The sequence below is a fragment of the Notothenia rossii genome (assembly GCF_949606895.1).
Source record: "Notothenia rossii genome assembly, chromosome: 8".
Classification (NCBI taxonomy): domain Eukaryota; kingdom Metazoa; phylum Chordata; class Actinopteri; order Perciformes; family Nototheniidae; genus Notothenia; species Notothenia rossii.
The window spans coordinates 21,177,071-21,201,388 of NC_136906.1; the positions used below are offsets into that span (position 1 = coordinate 21,177,071).

Consider the following 24,318-nt stretch of genomic DNA (forward strand, 5'->3'; position numbering starts at 1 on the left):
TGAATAATTTGATTTGGCTTTCATAGTGACCAATTTAGCATTCATGGGAGATTTGGCAACATGTCAGACATGATCATCAAAACACTAAATGAGGGAATAAATTAGCAAGAGTTAATCAGACTTGGAGAATCATTCCAAGGACTGTGGCTCTGTCAGTACTTGGTGGGTTTACTAAAACACTCTTTTGGGGTTTCCTTTCATTAGTCAACACCATCTGCTCTTATGTACATTTGCTTTGACATATTTGAACTGTATGACTGATTATCTACGGTTAGTGTTAATCCAAGTCAAGAAGGCAAACGAATTCCTTTACTCTGCGGCAGAAAGAATAAACTAAGGCTCATATTTCAGTGTTGTACTGCACATTTTAACACTAATACCTTGCAAATTAAAAAGAGAAGAATATAAGGCTAACAAGACTTGCCCTAAATAATCCTGTGGATAGAAAATTGGCTGGATGGATTAAAGGCAGACGAGATTGCTAAAGCATAATGCCTAATTCTCAACCCTGGAGACTGTTTAATCCCTGTAAAACTATACTCATTACCTCAGTGGAAAAAGAGGAGATTTGCTTAATTAAGTTGATAAGAAACCAACTGCAGCTGTCTTTGACCACAACACATTGTGAACACTGTGATGGAGTGACAGTGTGTGTGGGTGAAGACTTGTATGGGGTACATTATAGAAAAACGAAAATAAAATGCTCTTTTCAGTCATTATATACTTTTAATTGGGGTTTCTGTGTTGTAGCAAATTGCTGAACTTTGTCTGAAAGCGTGAAGTGATGATCAGATACCATAAGATGAACGTTGAAAATAGCCTTTTATACTGACAACGTGACAATGTGTAAACTATTTTGGTGTATTTGTTTATTCTTGGCTTCAACAATGTGTGATATTATGGGAAAAGTTTTCAACATTTTAGAAATGTGTTTGGTCTGTTACACAAAAATCCATTAACTGCCACTGATATGGTCTATTGTTGTGTCCACCAAAATGTATGCCTGTGTTTTTACATCAGAGACCGTTGGACAGATACACTATACTTTGACAGTACATTTGGTTCCTATTTTACAAATGGCTGTCATATATGAGGAAGTAATAAACAAAATATAACAGTGAAAGAGAAAACATATTAAGATTAAGCACACTAAAAAAATACTCCTGTACAAGAGTAGAAGTCCTGCATTCAGAGCCTTATTCTGGTGTGATAAAAGTATGTAAGTATTATAAGCATTAGTGTTTTACATATGATTTTTTGCATTAATTTAACTGCTGCTTTAATTTGTGTACTATATTTTTCTCAGTCCTCATCATAACAAAAATATTAGTATAGTTTTATGAGCTACGTCATATGCTTTTATTCTGTAATCCTTAATTACTTCAGGTTGCCATTTTTACAAATGTGTTTACCTATTTCGTTTTTTCTATTATTTCCCTTAGATTGTTTGTGCAGGACACAAGCTCCTGAACTATTATCTGTATATTGCGTAGCTATTGAACTCTCCAATGCAAGATGACATTTCTTGAAACGATGAAAAGCAGGATTAAAACGACGAGCTCGACGCCAGCCACCTGCAGCACAACAGGTGAGCTCCCTAACCGCCCGGATATCTGTAATTGATGGTAATATATCGACAGGTATTGAGTATTAATTCAGTTTTTACGCAATGGAACACGTTGTAATTAGAACACCATTGTGTTAAAAAAAGATGACAAATTAGAATGCTTCGCTAGCCTTAAAATATGAATGTGCTACTACCTAACCTAGCTAGCTATCCGATAGTTAGCAGAAAGGCTAGCTAGCATTACATTTCCACGTGTGTTAAACAAGGAACAAGTTCCTTAAGAAAACGGTGTTTTGCATCTTAAATTGAAACAGTGTTATAATTGCCATGTGTTACATTTTCTCTCACTTTGGGGGATGTGAAAGAGGTTTTAATAAATCAGCACTAGCAATGTATTCAGTGTCCAAGCTTAAGTTAACCTTTACTGTTTTTTACTTTTATACTGTGTTTATTTTACAGTAGCCTACTATTTTTCTTCTCTGACATTGTAAACAAATCTAACACAAATATTGTACAATGGCTGTTGTGTACACTGATACTAATACATACATTATCATTGTGGGAATTCTATTTAAGTAAATAATAAATATATCACAGCTAGAACATTCCATTTAACAGGAGCAGAGTCAAATATATCTGTAGCCTTGTAACCCTCCTATTGCATTCATCCCCCCCCCCCCCCCCCCCCCCCTTACTTTGGCGTTCGCGGTCAAATTTGTCCAGTCCTATTTTAACTGCTATTACATTAACACAAACACCATTAATCATCACCAAATGTAATTTAACACCCTTTCAAACTGTAAATATTGTATAAGACTACTGGTATACATGAACAACTGTAGTATACATACAAAGAAGACACTCAACATGTATTGCGTGTGCCAGGTGTGATCCATGTGGGGGGATGGGCACATAAGAGCGGGAAATGTGTCAAATTGTTGTGTGTGTGTGCGTGTGTGTGTGTGTGTGTGTGTGTGTGTGTGTGTGTGTGTTTGTGAGTGCCGCCAGGTGTGATTCACATGGGGGGATTGGGCACATAAGGGGGGGAACACATCTAGAGTATATGTTTGTGTGCGTGTGTGTGTGTGCGTGTGTGTGCGTGTGTGTGTGTGTGTTTTATCTGATCCGGATATTTTCTAATTCCTTTTCTTTATGGCGGTCATTTTTGACCGGGAACACCATGGTTACAAAGTTGACTAAATCATCCAAAATTCAATGAAAGTGTTGATCAGCAATTTTATATATTCAAATGTCTACTGTGAAGGATATCATAAAGCCTTAATGCAATCGAAAACAAAGAAGTTATGATTGATGAAAGTAATAAATCGGTCAGATGACTGTTGACCCGAAGACAACAGGAGGGTTAAAGTGTGTTTTAAATATAATTTAGTAATTGAAATGTCTTCTGATGCATGTATCCTATAGCAGGTGTCTAAGGTGTGATGTAATATAAAATAAGTAGGCTTTAGTTACATTCATATAGTTCTATGGTTAAATCACATACCTAATATTAAGAGTGGTTCGCATTGTGATTTTAAGACACGTTGGTATCTTTTGATATTCTATGCATAATTTTAGAAGGACGTTTATCTAAGAAATTTTCTTTGGACTTGCTGGTATAAACGTAGCGTGTTGCTATGTTAATGAATATCAGATGAATTGGCATGTTGGAATGACAACCTAAGCTTTTACAGAATGTGAGTGAGTTTTGTTACAAATGGGGTAGATGTATTGCGTGCAAGTAGTGTGAAGTAGTGTTGCTGATTATGATAATAATCCAGTTGACCTTTTGCTTGAACATTATTGATATGATACAGGAAAGTAACATAGCAAAGTAGATGTCAGCATCAGTGGTTAGAGAGGAGAGAGGAATCGAGGCAACAGGCATTTAGCAACATAAGACATCCTTGCCTTGGAGCCCTCTTTTGAAACCGATGTCATTAATTATGACGTGTGGCACAGCTGTTACAGCTGCTTTCATTGTTTTGTTATGGCTGTATTTTATGATGTCTGTCAGATTAGTTCAACTGCTTTCAAGACAAAAGTATAATGTAGTGAGGGGCGGGGAATTTGGCACAAGGTGTTAAGTGATGTTTCCTGGAGAAGGTTAAGTTTGTTCCTGTGCTGTTAGCTGGCTGATCAGGATCATACTGTGATTTGTAGTATTGGATCAGCAGATACCCATACTAACCACAATACCAACGTCTTTATTGCTGTAGTTATATAATACAATTTTAAGGAATATAAAAATACTACATATTCTTGAGTTTTCAATTTCCCTTCTACACTTGCCTTCCAAATACATACAAGCTTCATTTCTCTCACAATTGACATAATCCACTTTATGAAGCTTTTAACTATCTTCATCTGATGAGGGGAAATTCAAATGTATTAGATTTACAATAGCCCTTTCCTTTTCTGTTTAAATACACCCTGGTTGCAGTATCATCTATCTATCGCCACATATTAACACCCTAACATGCTTATATTATTTTCCTTTTGCCCTCCCCTTGAATCTCTGCACATACTGACTAATAATGATAAACACACTACTACTCACAAAGACAATGCCTCAGCGCACAGTAACAGTGTTTCATTACACATGACAAACCCACTTATTATTCTCTTTACATCTATACCCTCTCCTGTGAACGTGACATTATCTGTCTGAATGACTTCCCTCTGTGTGACAGCACTTCCTCGCTCACTTGCTCGCTCTTTTTATAGTTTTCCTATCTTATTTTTGTCCTCATCCCTCCCTTCCACCCTCCTTTACTCCTCCATCTCTGCTTCTGCTTCACTTCACATGACATACACCCCCCACCCCCCACCCTTCCCCGACCAAGCAACCACCACTGTTTTCCCCTCTACTATTTGTCTCTCCGTCAGCCTTCCGTTTTGGATCCGTCCATCAATCTGTTTGCTTTGACAGACGAGATGTGGAAATATGAAAGACTGATGGATTAATGAGAGCAGGAAGGTGGTGGTGTTGGAGGAGAAAGGAAACGTATTCAAGAAGTGACTTTGCTGTGGAGAGAGCAAAGGAGGAGAGTGCCGTCTTCCCTCCTCTCTCCCCCCCCCCACCCCTTCCTCTCTCTCTCCTCCTCTGTGCGAGCATGTGTGGTGGTGTGTGTGCGTATCTCGCGGCTCCGCTGTTGTTTGCCACCGCCACAGAAGAGCTGGGAAGAGGAGGGAAAGCGGCTGTATCTGGCCAGAGGAAAACAGGAGGAGTTAGAATCGGCATGCAAGACTAACCAGCGACTGATCATCAACAGCTCCCCTCTCTCTCTCTCTCCTTCTCTCTTTCACACACGCACAAACACACACGTGCGCTCTGAGGGTCACACACACACACACACACACACACACTCGCGCCGGCTGGATGTCTTATCGCTAGGCTGAACGGAGAGGTGCTTAGGCTTGTCATTTAGTTGGGGTGCATGGGAGATCCTGAAAAGCCTGGACGTATGTGTGCGTGTCAATTTGGGTGCACACTCATGCATGAGGGAGTGTGTGTTTTTGTGTGCGTGTGTGTGGGGTGTTGGAGGTGTAATAGGAGCCACAGGCGGGCTGGCAGCCACAGTAACTCTCAGCTCAGGGGAGTGATGAGAGTGGAAAGGGATGCCCTGAAGGGAGCCTCTTTCTTCTTTCTCTCACGCTCTTTAGTAGTTATTTGGGTTCTGGAGGTCTGTGCCTCCTTGTGTATACTTTCTGTTCAGCTGTTGCTTTGCTTTAAATGTTCAGTTTTTGTGTGTTTTATTCAGTCACTGTTGCTGCAGGGCTCTGTTTTTGCCTCGTACTTTTTTCCTCTCTATTTCACTCTGGATGCCTCTATTTTCAACATTTCTTCAGTTTCTCTCTCTGGCTCTTCTCTTGCTTTATCAATATGCTCAATATGATTAATATAGACTGTGCATGTCAGTGTCTTATTGACCTTCCCTCTGTCTCTGCAGGTGTTAGTGCACCTGGGGCACCCTGGCCGAGTGGCTGGAGGGCTGATGATGGATCTAAAGGAGAGCTGTGGCAGTCAGGGGAGCCAAGAGAGCTCCAGCCTGCACCCCACCTCCTGGCAGGCCTTTGCTCACAGCAGCACGCTGCACGGCCTGCGTTTCATCTTCCCTTATGGTCAGCCAAGTGTGCGCCGCTTGCTCTGGGCTGCGGCTCTGCTGGGCTGCCTGGGATTATTAGCTCTGGAGAGTGCCGAACGGCTGGCCTATTTCTTCTCCTACCCTCATGTGACCAGCGTGGACGCCGTGGTTTCCAGCACCCTGGTGTTCCCCGCTGTGACCGTCTGTAACCTCAACTCTTACCGCTTCACCCACCTCACTCGCAACGATCTGTACCACGCTGGGGACCTGCTGTCCCTGCTGGATGTGCACCTGAATATCCCCCAGCCTCACCTGGCCGAGCCCGACGTGCTGGCTTTCCTCCAGGAGAGATCTAACTTCACCGAGTACAAGCCCAAGGTGTTCAGCATGAAGGAGTTCATCGAGAGGGTCGGCCACGACCTCAAAGACATGATGCTCTACTGCCGTTACCAAGGCCAGGAGTGCAGCCACAGCGACTTCAAAACCGTGAGTCCACTCTTGTCTTCTTTTAAATGTCAGCTCTGTTGGGGTCAGCGCCTTCCTGCAGCATCCTAGTGCTCAGAGGACTCAGCTTCTGAGGTGTTGATAGTCTTGCAAGTTTACAGAAATGGATGATTTTTTTTGCTGCTAGCAAAACGGCTTGATGTTTACTGATAGCTGCTCTTTCCCTCCCACGCTGCTATGCTGGGTTTTCTCCCGCTGAGTTTTTCCCTTTGGGACCCTCGTGTTTTGCTGCAAAGGTTGACTCTCCCGATTTGTTCTGCAAATATATTCTCTGCTGTGGCCTCAGTCTTCACATAATAGCTCTGTGCTTACTATTGTATACAGTTCTGCAGCAGGTATTTTGGCCACTGAAGGAAATACATTGAATTGTCTGGGGCTGTAGTAAAAGGTAAATTCCCCCAAATGCCTTTTGTTCCTCTCTAGCAAACGACTTGTATTTCTTTTTACAACAATCAGAGCATATAAGGAGTTCTGGTATTGCAGCAGCAAAATGCAGCCAAACTGTAGCTTTATTTGGAAGGTTTCTGGTGTTCATTTATTCCCCTAGTTTGGCTTGGGTGTAGCAGCCTGTTGTTCCCTTTGTTCTGTGTCAATAATGTGCTTTTACTAAAAAACAACAACGAGCCAGGCAGTGTTCTGGTGGTGAAATGTAATGATTTCAGGTTAACATTTTCAGAAAACACTCTTTTTGGCAGATCAAATCGAACAATTTCTAGCTGTTGGTTATGTCACTAAAACAGTTTTCTGAACACCCACTTGTTGCATACTTGCACTCACTTTACAGATTTTTGATTTAGTCCATCAGTGAGTCGATGAAGTGCCCACATACTGTCTTTGAATGACTCAAAAGAGGAATGATAATCTTTAAATAGAACAACCCGGATTTTCGTTGAGAAAACTGTCTCATCTGTTATTTCTTCAATGACAGACAGGATGTTCAAATACCTTTTTAAGGAGTACTTCACTCTCACACCTCATGTCTCTAAATATTTTAAATTTCTTCAGCATTTTCTTTTGAGTGTCGAGTTTTATTCTGCAGTTTTCGACTGTTGGCAGACTCTCGAGTTGTGTAATCCATCACACTGAACACCAATACTGCATTTTGATGTCCTGCTAATGCAGTTCAAGTATACATTGATTTAAAAAAGACTGCATGTCATTCACCTTTATTATAATAATAATTAAGGAATAGGGGTAGGGTTGAGTGACATTTTATTGAAACCATATCTCATTATATCCATTAGAATATAAATAAGTGAAGTTAGTAAATAGCTGAAACTTAAGTGTAATTCTGTTTGGACACCTTTTGTTGGCTAAGACAGAAACACTAAACATTTAATTCAAAACATTATGTGCACATTTAAAGCCGCATTGACTCCTCGGATTTAACTTTTCACACCTCATATTTCATGAGCTACTTAAATTCAAAGTCCTGATCCAGAGCCGTTCATTTGATACGCTTAAATAACAGTTTGATGAGCCGAAAAAACAAAAGTCAGATTTGTTTTTATTCCTTAAAATGATATGACACAAGCATTTAGATCATGGCTACAGACCGTTACTTTTACAGAGTGATGACCTCTTACAATGGTTTTAGTGGTACTCAATCAAGTGACTCTGCAGATGTATAGTTCTTGAACCTAAAGCACTTGTATCGGATCATTACTCAGTATTGGCAGTATCGAATTGAGGAACCGTAATTAGTAACGGGAGAGAAAGCATCTTTTTTCTCACAATCACTCATTGGCTGAGAACAGACGCCAGCTTGAAGAGAGCACATTAAGCAGAAGGAAGCCACAAGAGTGATTTTGGACTGTTTTCAAATTATTAATGTTAATTAGCTAGAGCTAACATAATCCTCCCCTGGTGACACAGTGGGTGTTTCTCAATGTCGAGTACGCTTGCTTGGTAGCAGATGTCTTACGAGCGTCTTGCTTCAGAAGCAAGGCAAGAATACTTCCTGGCATTCGGAAAACGAAGAGTGGAACAGGCTAGCAAGTGTGCAGGTGTCCGTCATATGAGAGGCCACGCCTTACATTTTCCGCCACAGATTTGGGGAAATTGGTCCGTGCGCAAAGCTTTGTGGGGATTTTAAGACCGCGGAGTCTACACATGTGCAGCCTCGAAATTTCTCCAAACGAAGTATGCCGGCCTCGGTAGAATTCCAAGTATGCTGGACATTGGAACAGTTCTTCGGCGGCACTCGATGACGTAGTATGCTTGAAATAGTGGCTCTGGAGCAGCTTTACTCGAGATTGAGAAACACCCAGTGATTTGTTATTTCAACGGGGAAAGGGACAGTCATCCCGCGGAAGGATTGGAAGCTTACAAGAGTTACTTGAATGTTTTCTACTGTGCTCTTTTGCACTACTCTGCAATGACATAGGGCAACTGTTATTCTGTCCATTCGTTTTTTACATTAATTAATGAGCCGTTTGTTTCATGTCAGAAAAATTACAACCTTGGCAGAGCCCATGGTCATGTCTTGAAATATAACTTTTGTCTGCCCAAACGTCTTTAACAAAACAGTTTTACTATGAATGAAAAGAGAAGCAGCTCTTGTTATTTGAGAAGCTGGAACTGGATTTATTTTCACTCGTTGAAGTGTCCAAAATGAATAAAAAAACATAACTTCCTTGTAGAGTTGAACAATGCATTCAAAGCTGCAGTCAGCTTTTACTTTTTCCTTTGATTCTTTTATTCTATGGAGCAGAGTGATTACATGGTGTTTGTATCAAGGCACAAGGTCTTGTCATGTGATGGGCAGCTGCTTAACTATCAGCCTGACTTTCCATTTGAAGCTTGTCCACAGATCTGCATTAACGAGAGTTCTCTCCATTTGTCTGCCTTTAAAACTGACCAGTGAAGCATGGACAACACACGCACATTTCACACACACAACTCACCGCACTGTGGAGCTGCCTCTGGGATCCGTTCTGCTCAGATGAGGTCTTTAATTTTACGAGTGGACACTGTTGTTATTAACAGAGCATTCAACAGCATTATTGCACCACAGCTGTGTGTTATGTAAGACATTACAGTTTAAGTGTCGGATTGATATCTTTGTTCAATCCTGGGAGGTACTCAATGCAGAAAAGCTAAGTGGAAAACAACAATCGTGCATCTCACGTTGGCCGTAGTGATTTTCTATTCATGCCCGTTGCTTTAATCAGAGTTTAAATTCATATTTCAGTGAGCCGCAGAAATACTACAAGTCTGCCAGGAGAACATTTATATAATTTCCTTCTGTTGAATTTTCAGGCAGATAATGCAAAGCTAGCTTGGCCCTGTCAATGCCTTGCACTGCAGCCCAATGAGTCTCTCTATCTGACTCCCCTTAGTAACCACTGTGCATGTTGTATGATACGTCTTTGACCTTAATCAGGGTTCAAAGATAATCACGTTGACAGAGAGGCTACTAGAAGGTGCCGTCATCTTCTTTGCCTTCTGCCTGTTGCTGCTGCTGCTGAGCCCCCCCCCCCCCATCTCTCTGTGGACCCCCCCTCCATCTCTTCTCTATCTGTCACTGCGGCGACACACCTTCATATCTCCAGCGCCTTCTGAGAGGAAAGGGAAACAAAAAAGGGCCTCCAAAAATAGAAAAACACTTTCATCAATGCACAGAGACACATTCCTTCAAAGGGGTACACACCACAATATATGCATTCCTGAATGATTACACACATGCACACACACACACACACACACACACACACACACACACACACACACACACACACACACACACACACACACACACATACACATACACATACACATACACATACACATACACACACATACAAACACACACACACACACACACACACACACACAAGGAAAGGGATGATATTACCATGGAACTCCAGGGACTCGAGTCAGCGTTTGAGTGACATTGTGATGAATGACCGTAGGGAGGATTGTGGGACACGGGAGTCAGTGTGATGTGACGGATGGAACTGGAGCAGAGCGCGGCACAAAAGGGAAACGCCATCGTCAGTGTGCACATTCCCACCTGTGTTCACACATTGTATGAGGCCTCAGATAGTTTCAGTGTTTTTGAAATTAGCAGACTGCTTGAGTTGTTCTTTTATGTTCACATGTGAGCACTTCTTTCTAAATAAACACTTTTCTAAGCAGCTAAATGAGAGCGCAGCAACATTCAGGTGAACAACATAAAAGCCTCTGTTGAGAGATTCTTTCAATACAACATTTCTTCAAGGATGCTGAGGGGTCAGAGTAACGATCGATCACAGTTTGTACAGTTTTTGTCCAGAGAGGCCATCTGTTAACACCTGCTTTTGTGCAGTTTTATTTACTCTTGCTTTCATTTGATGTTTTTCTCTTCAAAGTCTGTTTTTTTTTCAGTTGCCTTTTGTGAAGCACTTTGTGACATTCTGCTCTCGAACGTTATTATATAAGTAAGTGACTTACTAACGGTTGAAATACAGGGGGCGACTGCAAAACACATAAAGTCTGCTTAGGATGACCGCAGCACATCGGGCTCTTCAATTGTTATGCATGTGGTGTCATTTTCCATTAGTGGTAAGCAGTTAATGGACATCATTTGAAATGTATTCAAAACTGGAAATGCTTTATTAACTGAGTTTGAGAATCAATTTAACTGATAAAGCCGAACTTTCAAATTGTAAATGTTGCCAAAAGCCACACAGGAAATGTACCTCAACAAAGTATAGACTAGAATTGGTGATTTAAAAATAGGAACCCAAATATCAAATATGTGAAAGAGATTACAGATCAACTTTCTGTACTTGTTTGCAATACTTTGTGTTAAAGTGATGTTTTGGTTAGAACAATATTTTATTATTAAAAAAAAAAAAAATGTTTTGCCAGTGTTTAACATTGGATCATGTGGGCCATCTCACCTTAATTAAAGACCTTCGCTTAATAACTTAATATGAGCAAATGTCTTTCACTCTCATTAAGGTCGTCATCTATCACCATCTATTTATTTTATTGATCATGAGATAACACGTCAGAATATGATTTATAATTAAGTGTGGTGAACATAGTGAATTTGTCTTTAATCTGAGCCTCACAAAGTTGAGATGGTGTAATATTGAGGAGATCATGTGTTGGACTCCCCCTTGCCTGTGTTTGTTGTTATCATGGGTGATTACAGCCGCGATTAAATGCTGATTGATCACACTGACAAGCTGCATCAGTGTCTGCCAGAGAGAATCAGCTCAGTGTGTCTGACCTGCACTCACTGCATGTTTCAGATACATAAATATAAATCCCCCCTGGAGCAGAGCAGGCCAGGCAGCCCCCTGTCACACTCAGCCCTAATGTGAAACCTGATAGCAGCTGGACCCTGAGCTCTGTATCACACAGACACTAATCAGCCAATGTAACAGTGCTGGCTGTGTACAGCAGCAGTAATTATCCATTACATCCAACTTGTGGCCTTAGCACTCCACTGGCTGATTATTGCATAGCTTGTTTCTCCTCGCCAGCAGAGCAGTACTGGGTACGCTCTCTAATCCGTCCCCCTCCTCCTTCTCCCCTGGCCGCTACAACTGCATTTTTATCGATTACAAATTAATTTCTCAACATTTGAAACCTAATGCATCACATTAAGTTTTAGTTGATGTACAGTATTAATCACTAATGTGGCATTACCATGGCATTTTACATTCCCGACGGACACGATTTCTGAGTCTCTTTTTAAAGGGCAGTGACAGCACCGCTGACACCCACAAGCACGCCTCTCTGAAACGCTCCACAGCAGCAACCTGGGCTATGTAAGCAGCCTGGAGGAAGAGCTGGAGTGCAGCCACAGACTGACAGCTCAGGGAGGGTGGATGGTGCTTATGGAGTACACTCTGAAGCTGTCTGCAGTGCTGGATTATGGTCTGCTGATGATACACTGTATGTTGTGGTGAGGCTTAAAGGTGCAGCATTTTCCCTCAAGGGTTTTCCTCACCCTCAAACAACTGATAGCTTTTTCTTTTTGGCTGTACTCGAGATGACTCACTTAGTGATGAATAAAATAGGACATTTGGTTGACGTGTTGAAAGCAGTTAGTTTCCTTCTCAAAAGAAAAACCCTTTATCCATTTTCAGAGCTTTAATCGTGAGATGGATACACAAATGTCTGCTGGTTTTGCACACTTGACTTAGTTGCAAGCGAGAGCAGTGTACGCAAGGCGGAAAAGGTTTTTCTTTTTGCCCTCACCTGAGCTTTCCAGAAACTGCAGAGACTTAAGAGCAAAAGCAAAATGAAAGCTCCTCTTCCTTGTTGTCAAACTAAGCCGCTACTGTGAACGTAGCAGTAAACAATGTAGGCCTTTGTGACAGTGGCTTCTGTGTTGTGTCGACTAAATACGCTTATTTTTGACTTTTGGTTTTCTGGGGTGCGTATTATATAAACACAGCGTAGTGTGAAATGAATAGATATTTACCTTTTTTATATCCATTAGGTACCGATTAGCACGCTGGGGTATATTAACGCCTGTCCAAAGATAGTGATGCCATCCACAATTGATCAACTAGTGGCGTCACGATCAGGTTTCACTTACTCAACTGAAAATGAAATAATAATTATATATATTATAATAATAATAATAATTAAATATAAACTACACAAAATGAATAGATATTATTCAAAAAAGATTGATAATTATTAAAACAACTATTAAATATATGTCAGATTTATATTTAATTTCAATTGTTTGAATATTTAGTCAAACTTAATAACATGAATACATACCTCAGTGTTCAGATTAGTTTACTAGAATGATCAAACTTTTATAATCATACGCATTAAGACTCAAAAAGTAATGTTACTTATTAAAAATATGGAGATGTCGGGGCATAGCCTAAACATATTAAGATATATATTTTTGGAGACATTTTGGACAGCATGGATCATTGACATCCCCAAAACATATGTTAAACCAGACAGGAAATTAGAGATGTCCTAATCCTTGCATTTGGTTGTTCTTCCATGGAGAGGTCATCAAGAGGTTGAGGAGCCAGTGAGCTGTGTCAGTGACTGAGGAGAGGAGAGAGTCTGCCATGAAGTCATCATTTCATGTTAACTCGCATTCAGGCCAGCAACGAGAGGAGGGGAAGCAGGAAGAGAGGGCAGGGGTACGGCCCATTACCTCAGAGCCTTTCTGGAGTCCTACTTCATCATGGCCAAAAGAGGAGGAGGAGGATGAGAGAGTGTGTGTGTGTGTGTGTGTGTGCTCGGGGTATGGTTATATTTGCTTGTGTGTGGGTTCGTATTGTAATGCAGTCAGTCTTGGTTTATTCTGCATTTGTGTGTGTTTGTGTGTGTTGCAGCTGCTCAATGCATTAGCCGTCCGCTGCGTTCAACAGATATCGACTAATGGTTATAAAATCAAAGGTCATCTGGCTAGTTGACTTGAATGCTCTTGGCTGCTCTTCATGCAAACATCAGTAGTTAGCTTCCCAGAAACATTGTGTCTTGCATGATAACGATAGTTGTAGGATTACTTGATCTGCCTAGGATATTCTTTTTTTGTTTTCCTCCCTCCTGAACTCCTTTTTCAAAATGATGAACAGAGCAAACCCGGTTGGATTGATGTTTTTTAGAGGAATTCACTCTGCAGGCAGCTCAGTGTTGCTGAGTGGTTTTTGTGTATGTCAGCTTCCTTAATAAGCTGCCTGAACAACATAGGAGTCTACACTCAACATCTAACTGCTTTGACCTGACTGCCTGGGATTGAAAACCTAAATCCCCCAACCTCCTCAAACAGACTGACAGACTCTTTTAGACTCCCCTTTTTCAACTTGTCAACTTGCCTCTTTAATCTCTGAAAGCTGCCCATGAGCTCTTTTGATCTCGAGTGTTCACCTGAGAGCTGTGTGCTCTGGGCCTCATGAGACTGTATCGCTATAAAAGGATTTAGGCGGCTTTAATGGAAAGTGACCACTGCTCAAATGGGCGCCCTCCATTTATATGTAAGGTGGAGTGTCTTTTGACAGTTTCTAAATGCACTTGTCGTATTTTCAGAGTGTAGGGACGGACTTTCTTGCTCATATTATTTCGTACTTATCCACTTATGTTTTGTGATGCAGAGGTTTCTACCACTATGTTGCCCGATGTGGGTGTCTTCTACATTTTCGCTGACAACTTCAGTGTCAGTGTTTTCCGTTTGTGAAGTTGATAGTAACGTCTTTGATCCCGTAAAATTGCCCTGGTCAGCGTTCCTTTCTTACCTCCACTCTCAAGTCCTTTCTTGCTGGCTAAATACCAAGATGGCTGCATCCAAAATGCTACAGTCCAACTTTCACAGCTACAGTGCACAAACCAACGGTTGCTGTCACCGTGACGATATCCACTTCAGATTTGATCTCGAAATGTGACTTCTCCGTCTGCTCAAATGCCTAAAACCTTATATGTCAAGATATCCCTTTAAAAGGTCCACCTGCCAGCTCCCTCCCTGTCTCCAGGTACGGTCGCCCTACTTCTGGAACAGTTCTCACCTCGGTGTCAGGACAATGTGCGCTCTTTTTGTCAAAATGACTCACCTGTGCAGGACAGCATGACGTGAAATCACTGACATTTGCCCCTGGAGGCCAAAGTCAGTTTGAGTCTTTGCCGCAGCTGTTTCTGTCTGACCAGCGTCTTTCTTTCCTTTGCATGTTGAACTTTATCCAAAGTAAAATTATCGCTATCACTCAAAAGCACGTGGGTGTATGAATGTAACCATCTTGTAAATCTCATCTCAGATTTAAAACACGGCTTGTGATGTATTTGCATTGCAATGTGTCAGAAATGAGTGTCTGGATAAATCTGCGTTTTAAGCGGACCCCAAAACTTGATGTCTGTTGTTTTAGTAGATTTACATTGTGTTCCACTGAGTCCTAGTGATCACTTCCTGCTTGCTTCACTGCTCTCCTCTTTGGTTTGGCATCTGTGCTGTGGAGGAAATAAAACAAAGCCTGCATGAATAATTGTGTGCTTAATGTGTGTGTGATTACAAACAGCTGAATGAATGTAAGATCCGTCCACCTATTCAGTCCTCCCCTCTTCTACTACTGTCTCCTCAGACATTTCCTCAAGGTGAAAAAACCCCCCAAAACAACCAGCGACATTAACCTTGAAGTTGTTACCATGGGAAACCAGCGATAAACAACACAGAAGTTTCCCTTTCCTCACTTAGAGGAGAAATAGTTAGTGTGGTGATGACACTGAATTTGAATCACCTGCCAGCTGAAAAGCTCTTGTGTCTGGACATACTGGCGAACAAAACCAAAGCCTTTCTAACGGACTGATCTCAGTCGGTGTCTTGAATGCTCTCTCGCATAAATCAGACATTTTGAGCTTACAGCCAGTGTTGATTCACCACTACTTGTATCATTTGGGATCTCATTTGGAGGAATATTTTACGAAGCCTTTCTACATATAGGGCTGTCCTCAGCTTACATAAATAGTTTTCATCTTTTATTCATTCCATATTGTGGATTTATCAATTAGTTAGTTTAATCAATAGATCCGTTAGAACGTTTTTCTCCCAAAGAGTCCCACTTTAAGTCTTAGACATAAAACTGTCTAAAATAGAGTTTTTCCTACGATTAAGTTTCTGTACAGACCAACAATAATTGGGTTAACCTTGTACTGTTCTTTCTATAAGTCTTTCTCACTTTAATAATATTTGACTATGACATTTTGGGTTTGCCCTGCCTTAGTTTATTTCGCATTAATATTCCGTTCTGCTTTGGCAGTTGCCGCCTCGCTTTCCCTACACATTTATTATTCAGCGTGTGGTTGCTAGATGTTCACGGATCTGGATCCAAACTCCACCCCGAGATACCACATGCGGCACTAAAGGGCGACTAGTACCATTAGTAACTGTCCATCATGTCATGCTGCAGCAACACGTCTGGAACCACTGCAGTGATACCGGCTGCTCTTCCTGACCAGATGACTGCATCCCTGTGAAGCCAATGTGCTAGCTCTTTGACGCTGTTGAAGCGTTGCACTTGTCATGAACATGTACTTCTCAGCAGGCGAGCAGCAGGGGCAGTGTTTGATTTGATTTCTACATGGACATTTACTCAGCGGGATTGACGACTGGCAGGCGGGGGGGAGGGGCTGGAGGGGTGGAGCGGGGTGAGCTTGGTTTGGACTTGTTAATATTGCAGGGAGGTGGAGTGAGGCTGCTGACACTCAAAGTGGTGCCGTCTCACTCTTGTTGACTCCATGATAAGGGCAGCATGAGTGGAGGAGTCGGAGAGCCGGTGAAAGTTTGTGCGGTTGTTTCTGTGACGGAGGCAAAGACAGAAGTACAGTTTTTAAAGTTCAGAAAGCAATATAAGTACTCTGCCGTATTGTTGGAGTAGAACTTTTCTTGAAGATATGCTCATTACATGAAAATAAAGGGGAATGATAAGTGTTCAGTATAGTGCTATAATGCTTGGTATAATACAGTTATAATATAGTGTAATGTTAGGGTGTGTGTACACTGTCAGAACAGTGGTTCCATCTGAATGAGGGTGTAACTTCATGTGAAGGAGAGTAGTGGACTCTGCTGCTAAGGCTAGTGTGCATGTCTGTATACAGGTCCCACTCTCTCTCTGAGTGTGTATGTGTGTCTCAGGTTGAACGAAAAGGCCACTTTTAGGGTTCATTATTATTCACATTTCCTGAAGCTAATGAGATGCGAGGTTACAACTGGGAAAGAGACCAGTGGTAAAACTCCCTTCGCTTGATAGTGAACTTTGGTGAAGGTCAAGAAGCAGTCAATGTGGGCACGTGTGCGGAAGTGTAGGTAAATGCAAACTTCTGCAGAAAAAGTTGCAGACAAAGAAACTGGTAGGTGGTTTGTCGTCCTTCACCAAGGTCAACCAATAAGGAACAAGAAGGCTTAGCTATAAAGGGGCTAGAACAACGTTTGTTTAGCAGTATGATCCCGGGGGATGCTCAGACTTTGATTTATGTCTTTTGACGTAATAAAAGTTATATTGCATCAAACTCTGTCTGCCTGTTGGAATGTGATGGTTCACATTCCAACAGGCAGACAGAGCTTGATCTTCAACTGGCCCAGACCGAGATTTCCTCCAACAGTATGCTATGAAATACAAGAACCTTGGTTAGGTTAAAAACATATTGAAAATGCCCAAAGTTCCACAATCACAATCTCTGTCATTCTAAAACGATATTAGTGATAATGTGATGACAAAGAAATGCGTAAACCAGATAATGGTTAGCTTTTTTAGCTGGATAAGGGACAGAATCAACGACTTAATTAATCTCCTAAATAACTGATTATTTTCTGCAAAATAACTGAAATCAAACTATTTCATTTTCAATGCCAGCTCTGGTATTTGTTGAAACAAAAGATTCACATTCGACGACTTTGAACAAGAATATGCAGATGAGTATCAACGTTTCAGTATTCCTTCACCACCATTTTTATTCTGAGAGTATAGACAGGGCTTTGAAACGGCTTTTCTGCTTGATGTTGGTAGATACATGTTTGATATACTCCTAAAGTCTTTGCTGCCGTGTGATGTTTGGCATCTGTTGAGCCTTCAGCCTCATGGACGACTCACTGGAACTGGACTTCACAGATTGTATTTCATCTTCTCATTGCTTGTGTCATGCTCACACCATCACAGCTCTTTCAAAGACTAACAATCCACAATATCAAAGAGTTCACTTAATGATGATATAACACAACAGAGAGAGGAGCAATCCTCACTCTTTAGAAAGTGGCAGCGTTAATATTTAATACATTTTTTTAATACTTTACTATTCATTGACTGTCAAAGACTTCATTGGTTACCCAAACCATCATTGGGAAACTAGTCTTTAGCTTATTAAAAAAGTGTATGTTTTCACTACAAATAGATATTTAATGTCAGTTTTCATTGCATTCTGGGCACATGTATTTATAGCTTTGATTGAACTCAACAACTGTTATCACACCAACCTAACATTGTGTGTACTTTCAGGTGTGACATTTCCTTTGTTAGTGTGTTATCCTCCTCCTCTTTTTTAATGGGTCATAATTGGAGTCTCAGTAAAGATCATCAGGTTTTATGAGAAACTAATCTGCACTGAAACCATCTGAGAGCCCAGTACAGATAGCTGAGTGTGGTGAGGAAGAGGAAAGAGTGACCAGAGCTCTGACTTTCATTTTCATGCCTTTGCAATGTGTGTACAATAATACGTTTATGACAGTTTGTTGCAACATTATAATCTATTTGAATCAATATTCCATCATGAGTTTTCTTTGAAAATATATCATTGCAGATGCATGTTTGACAAGATTGAAATAATATAAGTTATGTTGGAGAAAGCTGTGTTTGATCTCAGCAGAGACCAGATGAATAGGCCAGTCAGAAATGAGAACAAATAATTGAATTCAATATATTTTCCTTTTGATATGAAATCGGCAGCCTCCTATAATCTCTCTCTCCACAAATGTTCTGTGGTAATGTTTAACATTTCTTTTTAAAAGTATCAGAACTGAACATGTATAGCCAGCCCATGGGTCATATGTTTTGTGGAGATGTTAAAAGGGCATCAATATACATGAATGCATTTCTTTGAATTAGTTACTATATCATTTCTTTGATCCAGTATTAGACACACATTGCTGCATTGCAGTCTTCATTAGGGTCACCAGTGAGATGATGTTTATCAGGCAAAACTTCAAATGATTTCCAAACCAGTATTATTGTAACACCAGGCAGTGTTTATGCAGTTTTCAAAAGCCTAATTGTTCATAGAACCTTCAATAAAACACGATCAGTTAATAAGGCCGTGCTGCGAAAACAAAAGAAGAATGTTTTTTTATAAGAAATCAAATTTAAACACTCTTTGATTGCTGCTTTGAACATGTTGCAGAATATCATTTTGACCTACCAAGGGGTTTGGGGGAAAACACTTCTCTAAATTCCAAGTTCTCAATTTGTTTTCTATACAGCTCTGTTCCCGTTTTATTTTCAGCAGCTACTGGGATTATCTTTGTTAATACTTCAAATTTGAGAAACCTCACTCGGCACATAAATCTCACCTCGAGGCTACAGATACACGAGGTCTCAGATGACTTGTATAAACAAGACCCTTAGTGCACATAAAGCCAAACCCTGTTAAACTGCACAAGGCTCTGTCTCAGGGTTATTATAAATGTCAGCTAGGAAACGGAAATGAAGACACATAATGACTCTGGCACAATCATTCATTTAATCACTGTCTCTTAAGAGTTGAGTTGATCAATAACATCAGCAATAAAACACTCTCTAAAATATACAGAATAGCATGTAAACATGGAATATTGTTGCCTGGGAGGAGGACATGTCCGTCTCCTCAAGTATCAGGTGGTATTGTCTATAAAACTCTAAGAACGTAATAAGCAAAGGTTAGTCTTCTCGGGTAATTCACTGGCTATAAACTGTTTCAAAATGACTTTAAAATGTATAATTGGCACATCTGCGCCACCTGGCACTGCTCACACACTGATGAACTTTTCTTTGTCCTAATATCCCTGGCACTAACGGACACATTCACAATCAGACGGAATAAGACCATTTTAGCATTTACACATTAGCTGCCAAGAACACACTCCTCCATGACAGCACATCTTCCTCTCAGCCTGAAATGGACTGCTGCCCCCAATGTATCTTATTTTGAAGTATAACAAACAACTGACATTAAGGTGGACCAACCATTGTCAGTTTTTTGCTTAGCAACCTTTGAAGTATTCTCTCCCACGTCTCCATGTTATTCTCATTATTTCTTGTTACATCCCCCCCACCCCCTACCATCTGCTATGTGTCACATTGTGTTTTGGATGTAATCCATTCGTCTCTCCTGTCTCCTTTTTAATGTATTTGTTTTGTAGTAACAAAAATCACAAGTGAATTAATCAGTTGAAAATTAGCTTTTCATTCTCTTGGACAAAATGGGGGTGGAATGTGATGGATGATGATTGCAACTTAATTAAAGAGAAACAATGCAATCAACGTTTCACATTAATCTAAAATGAAACGTTGTAACGTGTGTCTTTCCCTTCTCGAAGTTTTAGCATGTGTGTGTTGCTCACTCTCTTTTCCTCCGACTCAGCTAGCGAACTGTATGTGCATTTAGATATAGACAGTGTTTTCACTCACATCAGACTTTGACAGTCTTCATTTTATGGCCGTTTCTTTGACCTACTATAAAGGACGTTCATGTTAATGATGTTTGTACCCGAATGAATAGCAGGTTCTCGTCTTGGAAGTGATAAACGCTTTAGATGCCGGCTCAGCTCTTTCTCCGTCTCTCCACAAGGTCACTAGTGAAGGACTCTTCTTCTCATGGACTGGTTTACTGTGACGTTTCCCAATCCTCTCACTTGCTGTGTGGTCTTTTTCCTATTTGTATGGGACTTTAGGGATCTGTAACCAACACCGTATATTTCTGAATATCAACATGCTATAAATAAACATGCATCTAGTTTTTAGTCGATAAACAATGTATGATTTGCAAGAATTCCCCTCCTAACTTGCCGCCCACTATTCTTAGAGATGAACTGACAGCGGTAAATCATTAAACATGATTCTTACATTTCTTATCTGCAGTATTTACTGTTTTGTTCAGCATGTGTGTACCTCATCTGGGATTTGATCTACTGACTTGCTTACAAGCATCATTCTCTGTCATTACAAATGTCTTGCTAGGATACATTTTGATGGTAAAGATAACCCTTCTATGGAAATAGAAAAATAACATTGTATGCAAAAAGTGTAAAAGCACTTGTTTTCCTTGTCTTAATGATGCACATCTTAACACATATCATTCAACTCTGGGTTGTAACGCTGTGAAATATAGCAAAATTAGAAATGTTTTGAGTCACTATTCTCTTTGGCGACAACATTTATCACACCATATATATTTAAAATAGTGACAATGTTTTCCAGGTATATCTTTTTTGTTGTTGTTGAAAATAGTGTGAAAACTTGAAATGGAAAAATGTACATGTAAAAGAATATTATAACCATCTCTTCTATGTGTTGTTCTATCATTTAAACTGCAGGATGACAATTAAAATATTTGCTTTTACATGATTTTTTCAAGTATGCACAAAAAACATGGCATATCGACATGTGTAGTAATAACACTGTGTAATGATAACACAGCACATATCAGTTGATGTGTGCACACTGCACTAGAGCATTTTTTCCAGGAAAAATATACCCAACATGGATTGTTTACAGCAGAACATGGTAATCTCCCCCCCGTCACCACTTGCTGCACTCGCCTCTCAGGTGGCTCCTTCTTTGCTTCTACATCTCATCCATTTACATCTTCCTTTATTTCCTCTCTTTACCCTTTCAGCTTAGTTCTTCAACCCCTTTTCTTTCAACACAGTACATCCCTTTTCCCTCATATCTTGTGCACTTCTCATTGAACATCCCCCTTGGAGCCCTATAGCTGAAGTAGCGGCTTAAACAGATGTTTGAGGTCAGGGGTCACTGGATTCAGAGACATGTATCTATATCTTACAGCCTCTGGGTTGAGAGCAGTTATAACAAATAGAATGGTATTGGCTGCCCATTGCTTAGCATTACACCATTGTACTTAAAACCTCCCTCAGCCAGATATTTACTGTTCTTTACTCCTCGGCAGTGTTGGGCAAGTTACTTTTAAAAAGTAACTAGTAATAGTTATAGTTACTGCTCTCAAAAAAGTAACTCGTTACTTTATTAGTTACTAAATTATAAAAGTAACAAGTTTAATTATTATATTACAAATAATAACAATAAAAATACAAGTTTTTGTGTTGTTCTGGCACAGTAAGAGAAAAGACAACTCCCCATCATTGTAGCATTATCATTATGAAATGTAGTGGAACAATAAAACACAAAATATACATTTTGACAGGCATCTTTATTGTAGCCTCAATCAAGTGGACAATGCTTTCTGTCCTGCACACAGTTTACATTTTACCGTAATATCTTTTGCGTCCTTTATCCCCACAAATTGAAAATAGTGGTTATATTTCCAAGTTGAAAATACGCTGCTGCTCTTGCTGATACTTGCATCTGCCATTGTGTGTGTGTGTGCTGGTGGTGAGCGTTGCTGTGTGTGTGTGTGTGTGTGTGTGTGTGTGTGTGTGTGTGTGTGTGTGTGTGTGTGTGTGTGTGTGTGTGTGTGTGTGTGTGTGTGTGTGTGTGTGTGTGTGTGTGTGTGTGTGTGTGTGTGTGTGTGTGTGTGTGTGTGTGTGTGTGTGTGTGTGTGTGTGTGTGTGTGTGTGTGTGTGTGTGTGTGTGTGTGTGTGTGTGTGTGTGTGTGTGTGTGAAATGTTACCCCGCGTTAACCAATCATCACTCCTCTCTGGTCACTTTCAGTTTTCCATGGTGCTGTGAGAGGACATCGCTGTATTCGCCTGTAAATTACATCTGCAGGGAGATTCGGTTCAGTTCCATCACATAATATAACGCAGTAACGCACCCATTTAAATCACACTAACTATAACAGCGTTACTTAATGGGAATAGGTAACTAGTAACGCTATTAGTTACCGCAAAAAGTAGTTGCGTTACAATAACGCGTTACTTTGTAACGCGTTAGTCCCAACTGCTCCTCGGCTACACTACAATCATTCTGAGCCAGTTATACTGTTAGTATTATCAAATCTGTGTGCTAACCGAGAGCCTCAAACTCTGCACTGTGTCCATAATATAAATGAATAATTGATATGACTACAGATACAGAGCTGCAGGATAGCTGAGGAGAAAAATACTAATTTGAGAGCTTTGTTAGTGCAGTGACTGTTTGTGAATGTGCACATCTAGCCATAGGAATAGTGATCACTTTAATAAGAAGTCATTTCAAAGAGTGCCAGGAACCATGTGGGCTTTAGAGTCTGCTTTTTGGTTTATATATATATATTTATATATATATATAACTGTTTTAATGACTTCTGACATTAGCAGCAGAAGTGTTTATTGCTTTGCATCGTAACCGTTTTGTTTCCCACGCCCCCAGACCCTATATTGTTCTGTTTATATAGAGACCTGATGTATGGATTCATTTTGGCACACACAAAGATTTCTGTTTGGAAAACCTCTTTATTGAAGGATATAGTTGACGGAGACCTTTTCAGTTTTTCTTGTTGTTTATTGTGAATCCGACAGAGCCAGCAGACAGCACCGAGTATGTCTGATTGATGCTCTCTCTTTGGAGAGTTTGTCATTATCAGAGACAATCAATAGAACAGAAACCCCAAATTAATCTCATCTAAGGCTGCACCATGTGAAAGGAATGCTGAAGGCTGCGGCATTCTCATGCAAATAGCGATAATAATTATTCCCTAAGTGCCTTCCTCACTCACCCCAAATAGATTATAGTCAGTCAAAGAATCAACCAGCTTTAGGCAACAGAGAGATAAAAAGAAAGAGGCGTACATTCAGACAACCAGTGAGCCCGGAAATGAGAAATATGCGTTTTCACAGTGTCACTTAGGTCCAGCCCTGCTCTTTTTTATGTCTCTAGGATGTCAACATTTGCAGTAAAATGAGGTCAGAGACTGTCATTAAGGATGACAATGTGAGTCTGGCACTGTGAGGGCGTGTGAAGGAGAGATGAAAAGCACAATAGATATCATAACAGAAGGGGTCTCAGTGAATAGGGCACATGGAGGGAACAGTAGCCGCAGATAGACAGAAGAGACCATAGTAAGAGACGTGGAGGGCAGAAGGAAGGCAAAGCCCCAGAGAGAGGCCGTTACATTATACAAGTGATCAAATGCAATGAGAGTGAGCTGGGGCTTTGGGGGGTGGGCGGGAAACATTTCTGAGAGAACTCCTTCGGGTGTCTTTCAGAGACGCTCCTATCGATCGGCCACCGGTCCAAACAAGGGCTGCACGATATATCGTGTCGTGACGATAATCGCGTTATGCGCATGTGCGATATTCACATCGCAGGACGTGTAATTTAATTTTTTGTTATTTTTTAGATCCAGAAGTCCGTGACTAAAATCCTTCATCCGGTTAAATATTGTTAAAAATATACCGATTGTATAGCATTAAAGTTCAAGAAAGGATGGCTTGCGGACAAAAAAAAGCGGTCTTTTCTTCAATTCCTGTATTTTTTCATATCGCAGGGGAAGAAAATATGGCAATGTCAGTTTTTTCCAATATCGTGCAGCCCTAGTCCAAACCCGCAGGCTGAA

General features: G+C 40.6%; 1 protein-coding gene across 3 annotated transcripts in view; it reads left to right on the plus strand.

The window, feature by feature from the left end:
* The first annotated feature begins 1,436 nt into the window (after window positions 1–1,436).
* The window catches only part of asic2 (acid-sensing (proton-gated) ion channel 2), a 364,105-nt gene continuing 341,223 nt past the window's right edge, over window positions 1,437–24,318 (plus strand). Inside the window, exons 1-2 of one of the 3 annotated variants that reach the window (XM_079644096.1) lie at window positions 1,437–1,588; window positions 5,521–6,141. In XM_079644096.1, the coding sequence (XP_079500222.1) occupies window positions 5,566–6,141 (576 nt within the window). In that variant the 5' untranslated portion in view covers window positions 1,437–1,588; window positions 5,521–5,565. The other 2 variants (XM_079644097.1, XM_079644098.1) reach the window with 2 other exon arrangements.